Source organism: Physella acuta, unplaced genomic scaffold (assembly GCF_028476545.2).
Source record: "Physella acuta isolate Inbredline_101_S28 unplaced genomic scaffold, ASM2847654v3 ptg002066l, whole genome shotgun sequence".
Lineage (NCBI taxonomy): Eukaryota > Metazoa > Mollusca > Gastropoda > Physidae > Physella > Physella acuta.
This window is the reverse complement of record NW_026733569.1, coordinates 95,610-118,503: the sequence shown is the minus strand read 5'-3', so window position 1 is coordinate 118,503 and position 22,894 is coordinate 95,610. Positions and strand designations below refer to the sequence as shown.

Sequence of the window (22,894 nt, the reverse complement as noted above, 5' to 3'; positions counted from 1 at the left end):
GGGGTTTTTACCGGAAGGTGATGGGGGTTTACCGGGGGGGTTGGTGAGGGGGCTTACCGGGGGGTGAGGGGGTTTACCGGGGGGGGGGGGGGGGGGTGAGGAGGGTTTTACCGGGGGGGTGTGGGGTTTACCGGGGGGTGAGGGGTTTTAGATGGGTGGGTGGAGGTGAGCGGGGTTTTAGCTGGGTGGGGTGGGGGTGAGTGGGGTTTTAGCTGAGGGGGGGGGGGTGGGGGTGAGTGGGGTTTTAGCTGGGGGGGGTGGGAGGTGATGTGGGGTTTTAGCTGGGGGTGGTGGTGGGGGTGAGTGGGGTTTAAGGCTGGGGGGGTGGTGGGGGGTAAGTGGGGTGTTACCTGGGACGGAGCTGGTTCTCAACAAATTACTATGAACAAGATTGACGTTTGATGGTCCAGCCCCCATCATAAATGTATCCTTTAGCATTTTTCGCTGGCGACGACATTGACCACGACATTGACCATGACCTTACCACGACATTGACCATGACCTTGACCACGACAATATAAACACCAACCTGTCTAATGAAACCAACCAATGACGGTGCCTGTAGAAGTTTGTCTCCTCCCCAGCTCCCCACCACGGCGGGCCATGTACGGAGCATCGTGCCCATCAGTAGGGGCGGGCTAGACGGTTCCATCTATGTCTCCACCACACGCAACAAGGTCCTAGAGGGCAGCCTACAGCTCAGTTCAAGTTCGTTATCCAGGTAGGACATTTCTTCCTGTCCTGTGTCGTGTCCTATGCCCTGCTCATGTCCTACCACGTGTCCTACCCTGTAACATCATTGTCCTGCCTTGTGTATCGTCAATTGTCCTGTCAAAAACCTGACTTATGGTCCTCTGTCCTCTATTCAGTGTCCTATTAAGCGTTCTCTGTATTAGATGTTTTATCTGTATGGCTAAGACCACCCCATCTTGTACCCACCCACCCCCCCCCCACCCCACCCCAGGGGTCACGTGGAGGAGCTGTGGGCCGTAGAGAGCCACCCCCTGGAGCAGACGTTCATCACAGCTGGACACGACCAGACGGTGGTCAAGTGGTCAGCCATATCACATGCCTCAGTCTGGAGGTCAATGTCGAGGTAGGTTGGTGGGGGGGTAGGTTGGCGGGGTAGGTTGGTGGGGTAGGTTGGTGGGGTAGGTTTGTGGGTAGGTTGGTGAGGTAGGTTGGTGAGGGAGGTTGGCGGGGTAGGTTGGTGGGGTAGGTTGTGGGGTAGGTTTGTGGGGTAGGTTGGTGAGGTAGGTTGGTGAGGGAGGTTGGCGGGGTAGTTGGTGGGGTAGGTTAGTGGGGTAGGTGGTGAGGTAGGTTAGTGAGGGAGGTTGGTGGGTTAGGTTGGTGGGGTAGGTTGGTGAGGTATGCTGGTGAGCGAGGTTGGTGGGGTAGGTAAAATCTATAGACTGAGACCACCTGCCCCCCCCCCCCCCTATTTGACTGAGACCACCTGCCCCCCCCCCCTATTGATTGAGACCACCTGCCCCCCCCCCCCCCTATTGACTGAGACCACCTGCCCCCCCCCCCCCTATTGATTGAGACCACCTGCCCCCCCCTATTTTAATGAGACCACCTGCCCCCCCCCTATTGACTGAGACCACCTGCCCGCCCCCCTATTGATTGAGACCACCTGTCCGCCCCCCTATTGATTGAGACCACCTGTCCGCCCCCCTATTGACTGAGACCACCTGTCCGCCCCCTATTGACTGAGACCACCTGCCCGCCCCCCTATTGATTGAGACCACCTGTCCGCCCCCCTATTGATTGAGACCACCTGCCCGCCCCCCTATTGATTGAGACCACCTGTCCGCCCCCCTATTGACTGAGACCACCTGCCCGCCCCCCTATTGATTGAGACCACCTGTCCGCCCCCCTATTGACTGAGACCACCTGCCCGCCCCCCCTATTGACTGAGACCACCTGCCCCCCCCCTATTGATTGAGACCACCTGTCCGCCCCCCCCCCTATTGACTGAGACCACCTGCCCCCCCCCCTATGATTGAGACCACCTGCCCCCCCCCTATTTAATGAGACCACCTGCCCCCCCCCCCCTATTGACTGAGACCACCTGCCCGCCCCCCTATTGATTGAGACCACCTGCACCCCCCCCCTATTTAATGAGACCACCTGCCCCCCCCCTATTGACTGAGACCACCTGCCCCCCCCCCCTATTGATTGAGACCACCTGTCCGCCCCTATTGACTGAGACCACCTGCCCCCCCCCCTATTGATTGAGACCACCTGTCCGCCCCCTATTGACTGAGACCACCTGCCCCCCCCCCTATTGATTGAGACCACCTGTCCGCCCCCCTATTGACTGAGACCACCTGCCCCCCCCCCCTATTGATTGAGACCACCTGTCCGCCCCCTATTGACTGAGACCACCTGCCCCCCCCCCCTATTGATTGAGACCACCTGTCCGCCCCCTATTGACTGAGACCACCTGCCCCCCCCCCCTATTGATTGAGACCACCTGTCCGCCCCCTATTGACTGAGACCACCTGCCCCCCCCCCCCCCTATTGACTGAGACCACCCTGCCCCCCCCCCCTATTGATTGAGACCACCTGTCCGCCCCCTATTGATTGAGACCACCTGCCCCCCCCCCCTATTGACTGAGACCAACCTGTCCGCCCCCCTATTGACTGAGACCACCTGCCCCCCCCCCCTATTGATTGAGACCACCTGTCCGCCCCCTATTGACTGAGACCACCTGCCCCCCCCCCTATTGACTGAGACCACCTGCCCCCCCCTATTGATTGAGACCACCTGTCCGCCCCCTATTGACTGAGACCACCTGCCCGCCCCCCTATTGACTGAGACCACCTGCCCCCCCCCCTATTGATTGAGACCACCTGCCCGCCCCCCTATTGACTGAGACCACCTGCCCCCCCCCCCCCCTATAGATTGAGACCACCTGTCCGCCCCCTATTGACTGAGACCACCTGCCCCCCCCCCTATTGATTGAGACCACCTGTCCCGCCCCCTATTGACTGAGACCACCTGCCCCCCCCTATTGACTGAGACCACCTGCCCCCCCCCCCTATTGATTGAGACCACCTGCCCCCCCCCCTATTTAATGAGACCACCTGCCCCCCCCCCCCCTATTGACTGAGACCACCTGCCCCCCCCCCCTATTGATTGAGACCACCTGCCCCCCCCCCCTATTGACTGAGACCACCTGCCCCCCCCCCTATTGATTGAGACCACCTGCCCCCCCCCCCTATTGACTGAGACCACCTGCCCGCCCCCCTATTGATTGAGACCACCTGCCCCCCCCCCCCTATTGATTGAGACCACCTGCCCCCCCCCCCTATTGATTGAGACCACCTGCCCGCCCCCCCTATTGACTGAGACCACCCGCCCCCCCCCCCCCCCCACTAAAATCTATTGACTGAGACCACCCGCCCCCCCCCCCACTAAAATCTATTGACTGAGACCACCTGCCCCCCCCCCCACTAAAATCTATTGATTGAGACCACCTGCCCCCCCCCCACTAAAATCTATTGATTGAGACCACCTGCCCCCCCCCCCCCCCACCTATTGACTGAGACCACCTGCCCCCCCCCCCCCACTAAAATCTATTGACTGAGACCACCTGACCCCGCCCCCTATTGACTGAGACCACATGTCTTACACAGAACCCATGCACCTGTATCAGCATCGACCCCAAAGGTAAAATCGTGGCTGTCCGGCACCACGGCTGGCAAGGTGTTTGGTCCTCAACTCTTACAACGGCATCCAGCTGACGTCACTGGCGGCAGGGAACACTCAGGTCAACGCCCTCAGCTTCTCACCTGGTCAGTTTCCTTCTCGCCCCTGGTCAGTTTTGTTATCTCCCCTGGTCAGTTTTCTTCTCTCCCCTGGTCCAGTTTTCTTCTCTCCCCTGGTCAGTTTTCTTCTCTCCCCTGGTCAGTTTTCTTCTCTCCCCCTGGTCAGTTTTCTTCTCTCCCCTGGTCAGTTTTGTTATCTCCCCTGGTCAGTTTTGTTATCTCCCCTGGTCAGTTTTGTTATCTCCCTGGTCAGTTTTGTTATCTCCCCTGGTCAGTTTCCTTCTCTCCCCTGGTCAGTTTCCTTCTCTCCCCTGGTCAGTTTTGTTATCTCCCCTGGTCAGTTTTGTTATCTCCCCTGGTCAGTTTTGTTATCTCCCCTGGTCAGTTTCCTTCTCTCCCCTGGTCAGTTTCCTTCTCTCCCCTGGTCAGTTTTGTTATCTCCCCTGGTCAGTTTCCTTCTCGCCCCTGGTCAGTTTTGTTATCTCCCCTGGTCAGTTTCCTTCTCTCACCTGGTCAGTTTTGTATCCTCCCCTGGTCAGTTTCCTTCTCTCCCCTGGTCAGTTTTCTTCTCTCCCCTGGTCAGTTTTGTTATCTTCCCTGGTGTACAATTCCTACACCTGTTAGTGCCAAAAATAAATTTTAAAATTCGCCAGTCCAGTCCAGCACTTGTAGACCGGTAGTTTGAAACATAAAGTCTAAAATAAAAATATTTTATCAAACAGCATTTGCCTTAAAAAAATTTACACGATATGGTTTATTAAAAATTTGCTTAAAAAATAATAAAAACAATATATAATTCTGAACGCATCTGGAAATGTTTTAAAATAAAAATCTTTGAATAAAAACATGCTTCCACAAACTTGCAGACGGCAAGCAACTTGCAGTGGGGACCTTTGATGGTTTCATCCAGATTTTCTACGTGCAAGACGAAGGTCACAATTTCTTCAGGTCTCAAATCTCATCGCTCAAGGTAAATTAGTTCCATCTTTAATTAGTGCCATGATTAACTGTGACGTCACTTGGTTGGGTGCCACCTGACGCGGGCCGTCCCCCCCACCCACCCCCCACTTCACCCACACACCCCAAGACACTGCAGGCTATAAACGACCTCATGATGTCCTCAACTTGCAGATAGTTTAGCCTTAGTTTAACCTCATGATTGTGTCCCTTGTATCGGCCATAAAACCCCATAACCTCGATTAAACCAAAAACGTTGATTAAAACATGAGCTAGACTGGAATTTGTTCTCTAAATTGATTAGTTTAATTGTTTTTAATAGAAATCAAACGGAAATTAAAATAAAAAGCTTTCGGATTTTAAAAGCAAAAAATTACATGAAATCCTACTAAAATAAATTATTGAACGCCTGATTGATTTTTTTAAGACAGGTGAAGGAGAGTAGTGTGGTGTCATGTCTTAAAATATACACAACAAAAAACTCATCACGTTTGAAACTATGAGGGTTGATTAGTACTCACTGTCGTAGTTTATGTTGTGTACCAATTCAATTGTGACAATTTACAAAGTTCAAACTTTAAAGGTCGCTGTGATCCTTGGGGTCGCTAGTATCTGGGGGGGGGGGGGGGTACCAGGGATCCCAGGCTCCAATAGGGGACATTGGGATCACCAGAAGAGACTGGAGGTCACCATGGGTAACTAGAGGTCACTAGAGGTCACTAGAGGTCACCAGGTGTCACCAGGCATCACTAGAGGTCACAATGGGTCACTAGAGATCACCAGAGGTCACAAGGGGTCACCAGAGGTCACGAGGGGTCACTATAGGTCACCATGGTCACTAGAGGTCACCATGGTCACTAGAGGTCACCATGGGTCACCAGCTGTCCTGTTTGTATTCCAGCACAACAACATGTTCATCATGAACCTGGATTGGTCCCTGGACTCAAGGATTCTACAGACTGTTCTAGGGGATTACGACATCGTCTACTGTAAGTCCTGTTTTTTAAAGGGTTTACTGTAAGTCCTGTTACTTTAGGGGATTACGGCATCGTCTACTGTAAGTCCTGTTATTTTAGGGGATTACGACATCGTCTACTGTAAGTCCTGTTTTTTTAAAAGGTTTACTGTAAGTCCTGTTTTTTAGGGGATTACGGCATCGTCTACTGTAAGTCCTGTTATTTTAGGGGATTACGACATCGTCTACTGTAAGTCCTGTTTTTTTAGGGCATTACTAATATCGTCTACTGTAAGTCCTGTTATTTTAGGGGATTACGGCATCGTCTACTGTAAGTCTTGTTTTTTTTAGGGGTTTTACAACATAGTCTACTGTAAGTCCAGCTTTTTAAAGGGTTTACTGTAATTCCTAGTTTCATGGTAGAGTTTAAGGATGTAATTTCTTGTTTGACGAAATTATGTACTGTAAGTTTTTGTTTGACAAACGGTTTGCTATAAGTCCTTGTTTTTATCTTCCACCTTTAATGCATGACATTTTTATTATAACTAAACACATGCAATATTCTACGCCAGTCTACATTTGAACTAAAGCTAAAACTAAATTGTAACTAAACTTACATATAGAAAAGTGTTGATCCAAATCCTGAGCTTCAGTTCACATTCCAACATCGTGATGTGTGGTTCACACTCCCAACATTCTAATGTGTTGTCCACATTTCCAACATCATGATGTGTGGTCCACACTCCAACATCATGATGTGTGGTTCACTCTCCCAACATCCTTATGTGTAGTCCACTCTCCGAACATCCTTATGTGTAGTCCACTCTCCCAACATCCTTATGTGTAGTCCACTCTCCCAACATCATTATGTGTAGTCCACTCTCCCAACATCCTTATGTGTAGTCCACTCTCCCAACATCCTTATGTGTGGTCCACTCTCCCAACATCCTTATGTGTAGTCCGATCTCCCAACATCCTTATGTGTGGTCCACTCTCCCAACATCCTTATGTGTAGTCCACTCTCCCAACATCCTGATGTGTAGTCCACTCTCCCAACATCATGATGTGTAGTCCACTCTCCCAACATCCTTATGTGTGGTCCACTCTCCCAACATCCTTATGTGTAGTCCACTCTCCCAACATTCTGATGTGTAGTCCACTCTCCCAATATCCTGATGTGTAGTCCACTCTCCCAACATCCTGATGTGTAGTCCACTCTCCCAACATCCTGATGTGTAGTCCACTCTCCCAACATCCTGATGTGTGGTCCACTCTCCCAACATCTGGATGTTCAGTTCACACTCCAACATCTTGATGTGTGGCCCACACTCCCAACATCTTGATGTGTGGTCGACACTCCCAACATCCTGATGTGTGGTCCACACTTCCAACATCCTGATGTGTGGTCCACTCTTCCAACATCCTGATGTGTGGTCCACACTCCAACATCCTGATGTGTGGTCCATACTCCCAACATACTGATGTGTGGTCCACATCCCCAACATCCTGATGTTTGGTCCACACAATCCAACATCCTGATGTGTGGTTCACACTCAAACATCATGATGTGTTTTCCACACTCCCAACATCCTGATGTGTGGTTCACACTCACAACATCCTGATGTGTGGTCCACACTCCCAACATCCGGATGCTCAGTTCACATTCCCAACATCTTGATGTGTGGTCCACTCTCCCAACATCCTGATGTGTGGTTCACATTCCCAACATCTTGATGTTTTGTCCACATTTCCAGCATCCTGATGTGTGGTCCACACTCCCAACATCCGGATGCTCAGTTCACATTCCCAACATCTTGATGTGTGGTCCACTCTCCCAACATCCTGATGTGTGGTCCACACTTCCAACATCCTGATGTTTGGTCCACACAATCCAACATCCTGATGTGTGGTCCACATCCCCAACATCCTGATGTGTGGTCCACACTCCCAACATCTTGATGTGTGGCCCACACTCCCAACATCTTGATGTTCAGTTCACACTCCAACATCTTGATGTGTGGCCCACACTCCCAACATCTTGATGTGTGGTCGACACTCCCAACATCCTGATGTGTGGTCCACACTTCCAACATCCTGATGTGTGGTCCACACTTCCAACATCCTGATGTGTGGTCCACACTCCAACATCCTGATGTGTGGTCCATACTCCCAACATACTGATGTGTGGTCCACATCCCCAACATCCTGATGTTTGGTCCACACAATCCAACATCCTGATGTGTGGTTCACACTCAAACATCATGATGTGTTTTCCACACTCCCAACATCCTGATGTGTGGTTCACACTCACAACATCCTGATGTGTGGTCCACACTCCCAACATCCGGATGCTCAGTTCACATTCCCAACATCTTGATGTGTGGTCCACTCTCCCAACATCCTGATGTGTGGTTCACATTCCCAACATCTTGATGTTTTGTCCACATTTCCAGCATCCTGATGTGTGGTCCACACTCCCAACATCCGGATGCTCAGTTCACATTCCCAACATCTTGATGTGTGGTCCACTCTCCCAACATCCTTATGTGTGGTCCACACTTCCAACATCCTGATGTTTGGTCCACACAATCCAACATCCTGATGTGTGGTCCACATCCCCAACATCCTGATGTGTGGTCCACACTCCCAACATCTTGATGTGTGGCCCACACTCCCAACATCTTGATGTTCAGTTCACACTCCAACATCATGATGTGTGGTCCACACTCCCAACATCCTGATGTGTGGTCCACACTTCCAACATCCTGATGTGTGGTCCACACTCCCAACATCATAATGTGTGGTCCACACTCCCAACATCCTGATGTTTTTCCCCAGGGGATGTCTCGACCTCTCAAAAGTTTAAGTCTGCCAGAAACTTCCGTGACGTCAAGTGGGCCACCCAGAACTGTCCCATCGGCCACTCCATCATAGGTGAGACCATCAACGACAGCAACACACGCATGTTTTATATTCACTACATCCAGCTCTCAGGAGAAACACAACATGTGTTGAGGACAACTGAATCAAGTTACACATCGACACAAAAAAATATAATTGCAACACTTGAAACTATAATTATAACCGTAATAAGAAACTCAAGCATTTTTTTTAAAATGTTGACGTCCTGAAACCAAATCTGTAATTCCACAGGTCCGTGGCAGAATCTTGACCGCGGTGACGTCATCAACGTGGTGGCCAGGTCCCAGTACAGAGACCTGATGGTGGTGGGCGACAGCAAGGGCAGGATCAGGCTCTACAAGTGGCCTAGCTCGGTGCCTAAGGTAATTAGTGGCCTAGTTCGGTGCCTAAGGTAATTAGTGGCCTAGCTCGGTGCCTAAGGTAATTAGTGGCCTAGCTCGGCGCCTAAGGTAATTAGTGGCCTAGCTCGGTGCCTAAGGTAATTAGTGGCCTTGCTCGGTGCCTAAGGTAATTAATGGCCTAGTTCGGTGCCACATGTAATTAATGGCCTAGTTCGGCGCCTAATGTAATTAGTGGCCTAGTTCGGCGCCTAAGGTAATTAGTGGCCTAGTTCGGTGCCTAAGGTAATTATTGACCTAGTTCGGTGCCTAAGGTAATTAATGGCCTAGCTCGGTGCCTAAGATAATTAGTGGCCTAGCTCGGTGCCTAAGGTAATTATTGGCCTAGTTCGGTGCCACGTGTAATTAATGGCCTAGTTCGGTGCCACGTGTAATTAATGACCTAGTTCGGTGCCACATGTAATTAATGGCCTAGTTCGGTGCCACGTGTAATTAATGGCCTAGTTCGGTGCCACATGTAATTAATGGCCTAGTTCGGTGCCACATGTAATTAATGGCCTAGTTCGGTGCCACGTGTAATTAATTACCTAGTTCGGTGCCACATGTAATTAATGGCCTAGTTCGGTGCCACATGTAATTAATGGCCTAGTTCGGTGCCACATGTAATTAATGGCCTAGTTCGGTGCCACATGTAATTAATAGCCTAGTTCGGTGCCACATGTAATTAATGGCCTAGTTCGGCGCCGCATGTAATTAATGGCCTAGTTCGGTGCCACATGTAATTAATGGCCTAGTTCGGCGCCACATGTAATTAATGGCCTAGTTCGGCGCCGCATGTAATTAATGGCCTAGTTCGGTGCCACATGTAATTAATGGCCTAGTTCGGCGCCGCATGTAATTAATGGCCTAGTTCGGCGCCGCATGTAATTAATGGCCTAGTTCGGTGCCACATGTAATTAATGGCCTAGTTCGGCGCCACATGTAATTAATGGCCTAGTTCGGCGCCGCATGTAATTAATGGCCTAGTTCGGTGCCACATGTAATTAATGGCCTAGTTCGGCGCCGCATGTAATTAATGACGCACACCGGACGTAACCAATCACATCTGACATTAAAACAAAATATTTTTAAAAATTTCCAGGCCAGTTTCAGGAACACGAAGGTCTACTCAACAAACGTCACGTGTGCGACCTTCACCTACGACGACAGTTTCGTCATCACGTCTGGTGGGAACGATGCCGCCCTGATGCAGTTCTCCGTCCTTGACCCACTCAACACCAGATAACTAACCACGTGACCTCTGACCTTGAACCCTAAACACCAGATAACTAGCCGAGTGACCTCTCCGTCCTTGACCCCTCAACACCAGATAACTAACCACGTGACCTCTCTGTCCTTCACCCTCTAAACACCAGACAACTCGCCTTTTAGCACACCATTTCATGTGGGACGGAGATAGCCCATCCAATAATGACGTCAACTCTAGCACAATGACGTCAACTCTAGCACAATGACGTCAACTCTAGCACAATGACGTCAACTCTAGCACAATGACGTCAACTCTAGCACAATGACGTCAACTCTAGCACAATGACGTCAACTCTAGCACAATGACGTCATGAAGCTGTACCTGGGGAAACCTCCCATAACACTTACATCAAAGTTTACCTGGCACTCGATCCACCGACCACGACATGGAGTTCTACAGAAATGTACGGACCCACATACACATCATGCACCTTCAAGACATTTTAAACTTTTCTCAGCTATAGATTTAAGGCCAAAGTTTGATTTAAATTAATTTATTCAATCATTTTACGCTGTTTACCTTTCTATAAACTTTTATGTCTGCTGAAGTCAATATGTAATTGTCATTTTATCCTAACACTGTCCAATTAACTTAATTAGTGTCAATTGGGCTGGTAAGTAGGTCACCAACCAGTTCTACAGCTCAATAAAACCTGCATGAGCTGTAGAACTGGTTGGTGACCTACTTACCAGCCCTATTGGGCCTGGAACATAAACCGAACTGCTTTGGTGAGTGGTAGCACAAGGGAATTGTGGGAGTTAATGTTTACTGTTCAAACTTTACACTAAACAATTTGTTTACTGGAAACAAAATCTGCAGGGATTTTTCTCAACTTTGGATGGCCCGATATAACATGTTTGGAAATGACTTTATTTATATTTAAAAGTTAAAGTTTCCTAACCGATAGGAATGACTTGTTAACATACCTTTAGGAATGGCTTGTTAACACACCTTTAGGAATGACTTGTTAACATACTTTAGGAATGACGGGCTGTTTTCCCAATTTCAAAGATGATTTGAATGTTATGTCTGATTCAATTTTCGACTGCTGATTGTTTTTTCATATGTTGAAGCAATGTCTTATTTCTTGATGTGCCTTTCTCATTTGATCATAAGAAATCAAAACACATTTAATGTGAAATATTAAAAAATCCGGAATACCAGTGCTAACTATTAGCTGTCGTAAAATGTCTGAAATCAACAAAAATTAAAATATTGACAAACTTGACATATTTTAGTTTCTTATTTAGCAAAGTCTAATACAAGCTACAGCTTCAACTAATTATTTAACTGATTGACTTAAGTCTTGTTAGCTCATTAGTATTTCTAAAACGCCTGCACGTACAATATACGTTTTTTAATCAATAAATTTTGGTAAAATCTATGTAATTAGTTTAATTGTAACATACATATGTGTACGTGTCAACATTTACCTCTAATAAATCCTCAACTTCGCCAAATTCTCGGACCCAATTTAAGTGACTTCTTGGGTGTCTGCGTGGTACTACTGGTCCTAAAAATCGTGTTTTGTGCCACTAATGGAACTAATTAATTAACTGTCAAAAATGTCCCCCCATGTGTATGATTGCGTAACACAACTCTAATGATTTTAAATGTTTTATTTAAATTATGCAAATATGTTGCCCTCGAGAGCTGTGATCTCTACAAAATGTTTTCTTGTTTTCATTCACACTAAATTTTTGTAACATTTTTTACATATATATACACATATTCTAAACATTGATGTTCTTTTTAAAAACTTTTTTAAGATAAATTATTGAATACAACGTCATTATGTGTTTTTATGAATTTGACAATGTATTTTAAATACATATTATATTCTTACAATAAATTATTGTCTAATTTATAGTTAGTCGCCAGTGTGTAAGCTGAGTTTTAGATTGTCTTTTTACTTTCTTGTATACGGAGTATTGAGAAAGTATTGTAATTTTGACAAATCTCGACCTTTTTACACCTTCAAGAGTCGGGAAAAAAAACTTAGTTTTGAAATCTTTTCTGTATGTATGTGTCTGTCTGTGAACACGATAACTTGAGTAATTTTCGTTGACCGGAAGTAGTACTTGACCCTGTTTCCGGATACAAATGTTTTTTAACTTGATTACTCGGCCTTTTGTTTTTCATAGTGGAAACTTGCGAGCACAATTTCGAGCACTTCTAACGGACCAATTTGTTTGAAACTTTTCACGTACGTCAAGACTCGAAGACAATGTAATGTTACATAAAATGCTACTTGATTAGATAATTAATTAACTCTTTGAAAATTAAGGTTTTATTTATAAAATTCTAATATACACACAATTGCTGTTCATTTGGTGTGCAATTCTTTTTTCTACGAGATTCTATATTTTAAAAAATAAGTATTTAAAAATTGATTTGTAAAAACTTGTCTATATCCCTACTGCACTGGAGTTGCGATTCCCCTCAGTATTATCTAAGAATGTTTGAGAAAATTTAAGGGAGATCACTCCCACATTATTTTCCACATGACGTCATATGTCTTTTGTCCACATGACATCATCCAACTAATCTCCTTTTTAAATACAAAACGATTTGGTAATAGTGATAAATGATAAAATACAACCTCCCAGCTGCAATGTGATAAGTCTCCTGCCTGTAGTCGTGGTATCCACTCAAAAGTCGTTGTATCCACTCAAAAGACCAAATAGAATTCACACAAACATCACCACGCCTAATACTGGGACTCTCTGATAAAGTTAGGGTTTCCAACTAACTTGTCTGATAGAATTAGCTAGTCAAAGTTGACTGATGAAGTAAATAACTGAAGCTAAAGTTGACTGATAGAAATAGCTTCAGCTAAAGTTGACTGACAGAAACAACATCGTTTAAAAGTTTAAACGATAGGATTATTTCTCCCCCTCTCTCCTTCCCTTCCTCCCCCCTCTTCCCCCCCTTCCTATACATACATGTAAACACAAAGTCCTGCCACACGTGGTAAACTTTACAGTGAGGACAGTTCACTCGTCAAACTCGTGTGTGTGTGAGTGGGGGGGGGGGGGGGTTAGATGCTTGACAACTGTATCTACCTGGATAGGTGTGTGAAAATAAATTCAACACGTGTGTCAGTACACAGAAACTTGAATTATGACGTTATCGCGACAACGAGTTGGGACGTTGATAAAGAATCAAATGTTACCGTGAATATCAAATCAAATATGTTACCGTGAATATCAAATCAAATGTTACCGTGAATATCAAATCAAATGTTGCCGTGAATATCAAATCAAATGTTGCTGTGAATATCAAATCAAATGTTACCGTGAATATCAAATCAAATGTTACGGTGAGTATCAAATCAAATGTTACCGTGAATATCAAATCAAATATGTTACCGTGAATATCAAATCAAATGTTACCGTGAATATCAAATCAAATGTTGCCGTGAATATCAAATCAAATGTTACCGTGAATATCAAATCAAATGTTACCGTGAATATCAAATCAAATGTTGCCGTGAATATCAAATCAAATGTTACCGTGAATATCAAATCAAATGTTAACCGTGAAGTTGTCAATAAACATTACTTGAAAGCTGATGTGAGCCAGTTTGTAGACAGCAACATGGAGACTTCTCAATCTCAGCATGACAGTTTGGCCAGTCAGGTAAGTCATTTTTATCAGGCCATGACGTCAGCTTGTCCAGATAAATCTTATGTGTGAGGTCATGACGTCAGTGTGTCCAGATATATCGTGTATCTGAGGCCACGACGTCAGCTTGTCCAGATATATCGTGTATCTGAGGCCATGACGTCAGCTTGTCCAGATATATCGTGTATCTGAGGCCATGACTGACATTTCTTAATCTAAATTCGTCAGCTTAAACATCTGGAACTGCGGTGGGATGACATCAACACATGAACACTTCATTTTAACATCATGGGTGTAAGGCCAATGTAAGGGTACTTCACATCATCAGGGATGTAGGGATTCTTCACATCGTCATGGGTGGAAGGGTACTTCACATCATCATGGGTGGAAGGGTACTTCATATCATAACAGTTCAGATGCCATTAGATTACAAACAACGACGATTTAGTTAGTAGTCACACTCACTAATCACTGTATACTTACCTCAATGTTGGCAGAATAAATTCTTCAATTCTAACACGTCACCAATAGCAATTAATTAAAGTAGGTAGTCCGAACTAATGAAAGTCCTATAATTCCTTTACAAAATGTATCTCAGAAATAGGTGCAAAAAACTTGAAAATAAACTAATAGTGACAGTTAGGCTGTGTCACACGGGTTGTGAATGCAAAAGTTGTGACGTATGTACGTAAAACTTGACAACAACGAGCTGGACGATAAATTCAACTTAAACACAGACGACGAGTTGCAGGGGCGTGATAAAAACAATAGATCTGCACCTCTTCGAGAATCACTAAAGTTCTTTTTCGCTGTTCCGACGTACTTTATAAGAAGAGTTATGTTCGCTACTACATCCGATTATGTAATAAGTGGTCGCTTTCTAAGTTCCGCCATTAGTTAACAAATGAGAAGCTTGAGCCAATTTCCATATGTTGTTAGACGATTTCGCTCCTTGATCAAAATAAGAATCCTTTTAGTTGTTTCAAAAAAAAATAATGAGTCGTATTTGCTGCACTACCAACATATTATGTCGTTTTCGCTGATCCATCTAAATGTTACGACGTCATCGGTATGGTTGGTACTGGTGACTGCAGTGAGAAGTTAAAGAAGACATCAACACAATTTCAGCTCATTAACTTGAATGGTGGATACGTTTGGTCTTGATTAAAATAGGAGATAAACGTGATCACCAATAGCGGCCAGCCTTAGGGGCCAGCCCTACTACACTTTACAAAACAAACCACGTCTACATCCTAACAAAGCTAACGTGCCACTGTCCTCTAACCCTCACTGTTCCTAACTTTTTTGTCTTCCCCCACCTAGCCTAACTTGTATGTCGACAGTTCTGTCGTATCTAATTAAAATGCCAGACCCTACTGATAACTTCCCAGGTTTCCCCAAATCTGCCGCCATATTGTCTGCACCACGGTTACACAGGTCAACATGGCTGCTATACCTTACCCCATTGATGCTGTCATCCTTACAATCTAAAGGCTTGTATTTAGTGAGTGGACGTACAGTCAGACACACTAAGGACTATTCCTATTCCAGCTATTATGATCTATCTAACCTACAGTTAAACAATATAATAGTATGGGCATAAATACAATTAAGAATTAAACGATATTTTATCCCAGTCCTATATCCTATGTTAATCCCAGTTATAACACTACACGCTAACTACACGATAGAATATGTCCTATGTTCCTAAGTTGCTGGCTTCTAATTTTAGCTCGTCTCAATCGTTTGCAACGTCGAATCCGTTTTCAGGTGAACCCTATAATCTTAAAATATCACCAGTGCCCAATAATCTTAAACTCATTTTAAAATAATTATTGTCCTAAATGCTTTTTAAATGATATAGCGAAATTAATTTAATTTAAATATGGATTGATTATATAATAAGATTTGATGTGTAATTATCAAAGTATAATTATCAGCGTGTAATTTTGTCATTAGTCATTCATCGATCACAAAACTTAATTATCCACATTTGAGCTAGTAAATCAACATCAGACATCATTCATCCAACATCAAACATCATTCATCCAACATCACTAGACACGAACTGATTAGACCTATAACCCATGTTTCAATTTGCTGAAATTAAATCGGTTAAATTGACAACTATAAAAGCCGAGTCGCCATTAAATCTCCGTGTTTGTGCAAGGTTTCTTGTTTACATTTTACTTCAATACCTCTCTGAGTAATCACAAAAGATTACTTTAATTAAACCACGGAGCAGCTTCTAAATTAAAATGTCTATAGAACTATTTGAAAAGATAAACGTACTTTTTTTTTTAAAAAGAGGTTAAACTAAACTTCTACAATAAACGTGTTCAACCCACAAATTTGTTTTTTTAATTGACGTAAGGATATTGTGTCACGGTATAAATGAACGGATGGTCAACCTATAAATCGGTTCAACTTGAAATCAGTTTCAGGTGGATTTGGTGAAGGTTTCTCTTGTTCAAAACAGATTTTTATGTAAGGACTTTACCGTTAAATAGAAGAAAAAAACCGCTTAGGCGAAATTCTTACAGAAACCAGTTGTAGATGTGACAGAAATACTGACTTCATTTGATATTTAGAGCCAAGTTAAACTGTGAAAAAAACTAGATTTGTGGCTTATGTAAGTATCGCCTGTTTTGTTGTGAATTCTGCAATAATTTGTGTCTACTATGCCGGATAATAATACGATGCCGACCAACGAAATCATCAGCAACGAAATGACGTGGTACTTGATGAGGATCCTCATGTTTTACGTGACCCCCTCCATCTCCGGCCTGGGGGTCGTGGGCAACATCCTCAGCATCACGGTCCTGACGAGGCACGGGCTCCACAAGTGCTCCAACATCCTGTTGGTCTCTCTGGCCTTCTCGGACATCATGTTCCTCATCTCCTTCAACAGTGTACCGAAGATTCTCTACGAGGCCGTCTGGAACCACGAGTACCGAGGCTTCAGCCAACACGACACGCACGTGCTCTTTGTGTTCTTCAGCATCTTCACGCTCTTCGACTACGCGTGCGGACTGAGTGGACTCACCCTGCCCATGTTGATCACATTCGAGAGGCTGGTGGTCGTTTTCTTCCCCCTCAACTTCCGGCGTTTCATCACCCCTGGACGGACATGGGCGGCGGTGGTGGGCGTGGCCGTCTACTGGTTTTCTATTTTTATCTACGCCAGCTTCTGGTTGGAAGCCCGGTACGGCCTTGACCCCGTCAGAAATGTTTCTGTTGGTCTAATTAAAAACTCGGCGTTTTACTACGATCACCTGAGCTCCGTGGCCTTGATCCAGGACCTGCTGATCTACTCCAGTATGATCGTGCCGCCCCTGTTGACCGTGGCTGGCTGTGTGGTCATCTCCATCCAGATCCGCATCACGTCGGCCAGACGCAGCAAACTGACCTCCAAGACCGTCTCGACCAGTAGAACGACACGCATGTTGTTGGCAGTGTGTCTCGTCTATACATTCACCGCCGCCTTCCTCTCCCTGCCTCTTTACATCCCACAATACGCATCATACTCTCTGACAGACGACAACCCGTCCAACATCGGAAAAATCTTCTATCAGGCTGTCAACACCATCTGTTGCATCAACAGTTCCAGCAATTTCCTGGTCTATTTTCTATTGAACAAGAACTTCCGCACCAGCCTGCTAAACTTAAGCTCCTCTTGTACTTGCAGTAGATGCTGATTCAAACACGACTTGATCTCCTTAACAGAACACTGTAATACCAGAATTTACAATACCTGTATCCCTAGAATTTACAATACCTGTATCCCTAGAATTTACAATACCTGTATCCCTAGAATTTACAATACCTGTATCCCTAGAATTTACAATACCTTTATCCCAGAATTTACAATACCTTTATCCCAGAATTTAAAACACCTTTATCCCAGAATTTACAATACCTTTACCCCAGAATTTACAGTACCTTTATCCCTGAATTTACAACTCCTTTATCCCAGAATTTACAATACATGTATCCCCAGAACTTTCCTACGTGTTTTCTGTGTTTGGATTTGTTCCCACTTTGCCTAAGACTAATGTAATAAGCCCTTAAAACAAGTGTTAGACAATTATTTGAACCCTGAATCGAACGCACAATCAAAACGCTGCTCAATGTATGAAGTGAGGGGCTTCTCTTGAAGCTCATACCAAAACCTTTACCAACATTTGTTGCTTCTGCAAGTTAGCAATGGTACGTATGTCTAATGTGTAGGTCACCCATTCACCAGTCAGTTACGTGATGTATACAAAGTTGTATTTCACATCAAGACTGACAATTAAATATCAAGAATTTAATTGATCAAGTTAATTAAGACAATTTACATTCTCGGCTTGACCCCCGGGAGTGGGGCTAGTTCTTCAGACGTCACTGTTGTTTGCACAGTCGAGTACAAATGTCTTCGCTCTGTTCTCTCACAGGGTGAGTTGGACACGTGAGCCCGTCCCACAGAGTTGGACAGGTGAGCCCGTCCCACGGGGTGATCACAGGCAGGTGGGGGTGGGGTGCTATCAAGGAGCGGACAATATCGACATATCGATCAGAAGGACAAGACAGCGCTATCCAAGATTTTTGTTCGTGCACAATCCATTGAGGAAAATCGTGTTGTCTTATCAAACTTCCGCAATTTTTGAAAATGTTTAGATTTGTCACGACTTGGACGGCAAAAATAGAAACATTGTGACGCTGTTGATATAATTTTTTTTTTAGCTTGAAGAACACAAAATTAAAATACAATAATTGTGAAAGCATATTTAATTGTTTCATCGTCATTCATTTCTTAGACGTGTGTTTTAACCAATCAACCTTAAGAACACTCAAATTGAAAAGGAAAAAAAATGAAAACGTGATAAAAAATATGTTATTATAAATTTTTAGAAGAAATTACATAATCTATTTTTAAAAGTACTTTATTCCCAGCATGAGCACTCTGACGAGATACAGGTGCACGGTGCCAGACTGGTTTCGCTCATCATCAGCTGCGGAATTGTGATCTGTTAGACTCGAGATTCTAAACATTTGGGTTCGGGATTATAGCTCGTGACGTCTCAGAAAATTGTGGACAATGTGATTTTAGTCCAGAATTCGTTGTGTGCGCCGTCGGAAATGTTTTTGAAGCGTGGAAAATTTATTTTGGTCAGATTAATCTAGCTGTGACTGGTTGCAGTCATATGACCCTCTTGATGTTGGGGTTACGTGACGTCAGCACTTTCCATTTTTATTGGTCGTTTCAAATGTCTTACACAGCCCAATAATTCGAGGACTCAGTACTAGCTGTAAAGTACTAGCTGTGAAATACAAGCTGTTAAATATACATTCTGAAATACCCCTGTGGAATACTAGCTGTGAAGTACTAGCTGTGAAACTACAGCTCTAATCTATCAACTTTGAAATATCATCTGTGAAATATCTAAAATATAAACAATGCGCGGTGAAATATCAAATGTAAAATATCAACTACAACATATTCGCTGTGAAATGTCCCATGTGGTTTAGCCACAGGCGCAGACCCAACACTAAGCCAACACTGACCCAACACTGACCCAACACTGACCCAACACTGACCCAACACTGACCCACCACTGACCCAACACTGACCCATCATGCTAAACTCCACATCTGTTGAGGTCATCAGCGACGAGCAGACGGCGCTGGTTCTGAAAGTCTTGATGTACGGTCTCATCCCCGCCGTCTCTCTCTTCGCTGTGGTCGGGAACGTGTTCAGCATCGTGGTCCTGATGAGGCACGGCCTGAGGAAGTGCTCCAACATCCTGCTCGTCTCCCTAGCCGTGGCTGACATCCATTTCCTCGTCTCCTACAACAGCGTGCCCAAGGTCCTGTACGAAGCTGTAGGCGGCCATCGTTTTGTCGGCTTCTCCCCGTCAGACATGAACGTTTTGTTCGTGTTTTTCGTCATCTTCACGTTCTACGACTACGCGTTTGGCCTGCTGGGGCTGACCCTGCCCATGCTCATCACCATTGAGAGACTGCTCATGATCTTCTTTCCCTTGAACTTCCACAGGATCTTGACCCCTGGCCGGACATGGCTCGCTGTGGCCGTCTTGTCCGTCTACTACATATCAATGTTTATTTTCGCCAGTTTTCTGATGGAGCTACAGTACGTGACTGATAACTCCACGAACGAGACCGTCGGTGTGATCGTCCACTCAAAGCTCTTCTACGAGAACTTTCATCTGATCTCGTTCTTACAGGATCTGCTTGTCTACTCCAGCTTCATCATCCCTCCCATCTTCACCATCATCGGCTGCGTCATCATCTTCATCAAACTGAAGATGACGTCAATGACACGCAAGAGGATGACGTCAGCCACACACAGAGGAAGCCGGACGACCAGGATGCTGCTAGCCGTCTGCGCAGCTTACACGCTGACGACGTCATTTCAAGCACTTCCGCTGTACATCCCCCAGTACGCCGTGTACTCCCTCACCGACCAGAGCTCCACCAATATCGGGAAGATCCTGTACCAGGTCATTAACCTGGCCAGCTGTGTCAACAGTGCCATCAACTTCATCGTCTACATCGTCCTCAACAACAAGTTCCGCCACACCTTCCTCCACTTGTTCTGCTGCTCCACCAGAACTTCAAGGCAACGCTTTAAACACAGGAGTAGGCAAGAGTCGAGTAACCGAGTCAGGGAGTCATCCAGCAGAGGCTACAGGAGCTAGGGTTTAGTCCAGTGGAGTCTGTTAGGGTTTAGTGGAGTCAGTTAGGGTTAAGTCTACAATGTACCAGCCAGATTGTTTTTTATTTGTTAAGTCTGTGAAAAATTCTTCAAATAAAATTGAACCCATTAACAAAATGGGTGTCAGTCTAACTTAGTTGTTATTTTAAAGACGACAAAACCGCACGTCTGTTGGGCTGATGTTTTGATGTGACATACGGACATCTTCATCTGTCATTGAAAGACTTCTTTCTATCATAGAGTGTCTTCACCTGTCATTATTGGATCTAAACTTTGAAACAAGCTGTCTACGCCACTACATCCACAGCAAATGTTTTTTGTTTTTTTTTTAATTAGCTGTGACATTTCAAGAAACATAACTTCTTATATGTAAATATTAAACATTCATAACATTTCTGGAATACCCTCTGCATAAAAATTATACTTAGTCTTTAACAGCACCTAGAAATTATTTGTGTTTATTTTATTGAAAAGTCAAGCTACCGTCAAATGTCAGTAAGTCGCCTATCTGTGATTTTGTTGTGTTTTGAAAATCTATTTCTTGACAGCGTTTATTGTATTTCTTATTTCCTTTATGTATTTTGTCGCTTACAATTCTTAAACACAAGACACACATCGTACATAATTAAACACAGGACAGACGCCAGACATAATTAAACACACGTCGCTCCAAAAAAAACCAGTAGAACAAATACCAGCAAAGAAATGATAAAAGGCTTGGCTGTATATTTTGTAAAGGTTTTATTATTGAACGTCTGTTATCTATAAAATGTGTTTGCTCGATGACTGATGATTTATAAAGTTTGTATGTTCGAGAATCTAGTAACCTATCAGGTTTATCCAACGATCTGAACTATGCAGCAGTCTGAGCTACCCACTTGGTAAACGTCCACCATAAAAATAAAACACACGAAAATTGTTTTTCTGTCTCTCGCTTGTAGCAGTGATCGCGATTAAGAAAGACGTGAGTGACGTCATGAATGAACATCTGGAAAGCTGTACAATGTGAAAACTTTAACTAAACTTTGGACTTTGATTAAATTTCAGAATCCTATTCCGGCCTCAATTCAACTTATTTCTATCAAAGTAGATAACGGATTTTGATATCATTTTTAAAAAGTGTTAACATTTAACAAAAGATTTTTATAAAGAGTTAAATTTAAACTTAAAACAGGAAGTTGTTTTTCCCACGTTTTCTTTAACTTGCTTTCGCGTCTGTTTGTTTGTTTATTTGCTTGTTTGTTTTTCCAATCAAATCTTGCGATCAAAATTTCGGGCACTTCCCAGTTAGCTAGCGGGCTGAAATTTTCAGGGAAGCTTTGTTTCCGATGACAATACAATATTCAATTATTATTATTTTCCATGGAAAAATTTTATTGATCATTTTAGACTCCTATTGATTTGTACCAAAAAAGGGACATAACCCAGTAATTGTGATTTGATGAAAACAAGGTTCGGTACTTTCCCTCTTCAGGCTTACTGAAGGAGCGAGCACGCGATTCGCTGAGTAGTGGTCACGCAGTGTTTGTGTACAAACCTATGCAAATCTGACTGATCAGGAAGTAGAATGTTGATGGTCGAATGGTTTGCACGCGAGGGCAAAATGGTGAAAGAAACGGCAACACAGAAGAAACGTCAATTGGTAAAGGCACGTGTTTTTTACGAGTTGTCTTCGTTTACCCAAAAAAAAGTGAATGCGAGAAGATAAAATCGATAGCAAGATTTGAATGCAAAGAAACAGACAAAGACTAAAAAGTAGAAAATAATTATCATTTAAAAAAAGTTTTTAAAACCCACGTTTTCTGATTGAACTAAAAAGTAGAAAATAAATGCTATACATCACAATAATAATGCAAGCGATCGCTCTACTATAAGCGATCGCAAACTGCGTGCGCATTATGACAAAAAATTAAAAACGTGGGGCGCCGTGATTTTCTTACAGTTTTTAATACTGTTGACTCTCTACAAGCTCCCTAATAAAACTCAATAGTATTATCTAATCAATAGTAATATAACTTTTACATCTTATATTAACAATGACCGATAAAAAACTTTTACTTCGGCGCCCCACTTTTTTCATTGTTTTGTCATAATGCGCACGCAGTTTGCGATCGCTTATAGTAGAGTGATCGCTTGCATTATTGTGATGTATAGCATTTATTTTCTACTTTTTAGTTCAATCAGAAAACGTGGGTTTTTTAAAACTTTTTTAAAAACGTGGGTTTTTAAAAACTTTTTTAATGATAATTATTTTAGTTGATTTTTACTTTATCGTATATACGAAGTATAAA

General features: G+C 44.1%; 3 protein-coding genes across 3 annotated transcripts; all 3 read left to right on the top strand.

Annotated features, from left to right (window-relative positions):
* Window positions 1–3,649: 3,649 nt before the first annotated feature.
* LOC131931975 (echinoderm microtubule-associated protein-like 2) lies at window positions 3,650–10,253 on the top strand. The gene is made up of 6 exons (XM_059288818.1): window positions 3,650–3,804; window positions 4,644–4,747; window positions 5,636–5,723; window positions 8,528–8,623; window positions 8,843–8,973; window positions 10,091–10,253. Exons 3-6 carry the CDS (start codon window positions 5,645–5,647, stop codon window positions 10,232–10,234), a joined length of 450 nt encoding a protein of 149 aa, XP_059144801.1. The 5' UTR covers window positions 3,650–3,804; window positions 4,644–4,747; window positions 5,636–5,644; the 3' UTR covers window positions 10,235–10,253.
* Window positions 10,254–16,614: 6,361 nt separating this feature from the next.
* Window positions 16,615–17,583, top strand: LOC131931973 (neuropeptide Y receptor type 1-like). The gene has a single exon (XM_059288816.1). The coding sequence runs from the start codon at window positions 16,615–16,617 to the stop codon at window positions 17,581–17,583; it is 969 nt and encodes a 322-aa protein (XP_059144799.1).
* Window positions 17,584–19,503: 1,920 nt separating this feature from the next.
* Window positions 19,504–20,586, top strand: LOC131931972 (FMRFamide receptor-like). The gene has a single exon (XM_059288815.1). It carries the CDS (start codon window positions 19,504–19,506, stop codon window positions 20,584–20,586), a length of 1,083 nt encoding a protein of 360 aa, XP_059144798.1.
* The last annotated feature ends 2,308 nt before the right edge of the window (window positions 20,587–22,894 follow it).

What these genes read in the sequence shown, in the direction of transcription:
- LOC131931975 (XM_059288818.1), top strand. Translation starts at nt 5,645, where the DNA reads ATGTTCATCATGAACCTGGATTGGTCCCTGGACTCAAGGATTCTACAG. An exon ending in CATCGGCCACTCCATCATAG is followed by an intron (nt 8,624 to 8,842) that starts GTGAGACCATCA and finishes GTAATTCCACAG; the next exon opens with GTCCGTGGCAGAATCTTGAC. An exon ending in GGCCTAGCTCGGTGCCTAAG is followed by an intron (nt 8,974 to 10,090) that starts GTAATTAGTGGC and finishes AAAAATTTCCAG; the next exon opens with GCCAGTTTCAGGAACACGAA.
- LOC131931973 (XM_059288816.1), top strand. Translation starts at nt 16,615, where the DNA reads ATGACGTGGTACTTGATGAGGATCCTCATGTTTTACGTGACCCCCTCC.
- LOC131931972 (XM_059288815.1), top strand. Translation starts at nt 19,504, where the DNA reads ATGCTAAACTCCACATCTGTTGAGGTCATCAGCGACGAGCAGACGGCG.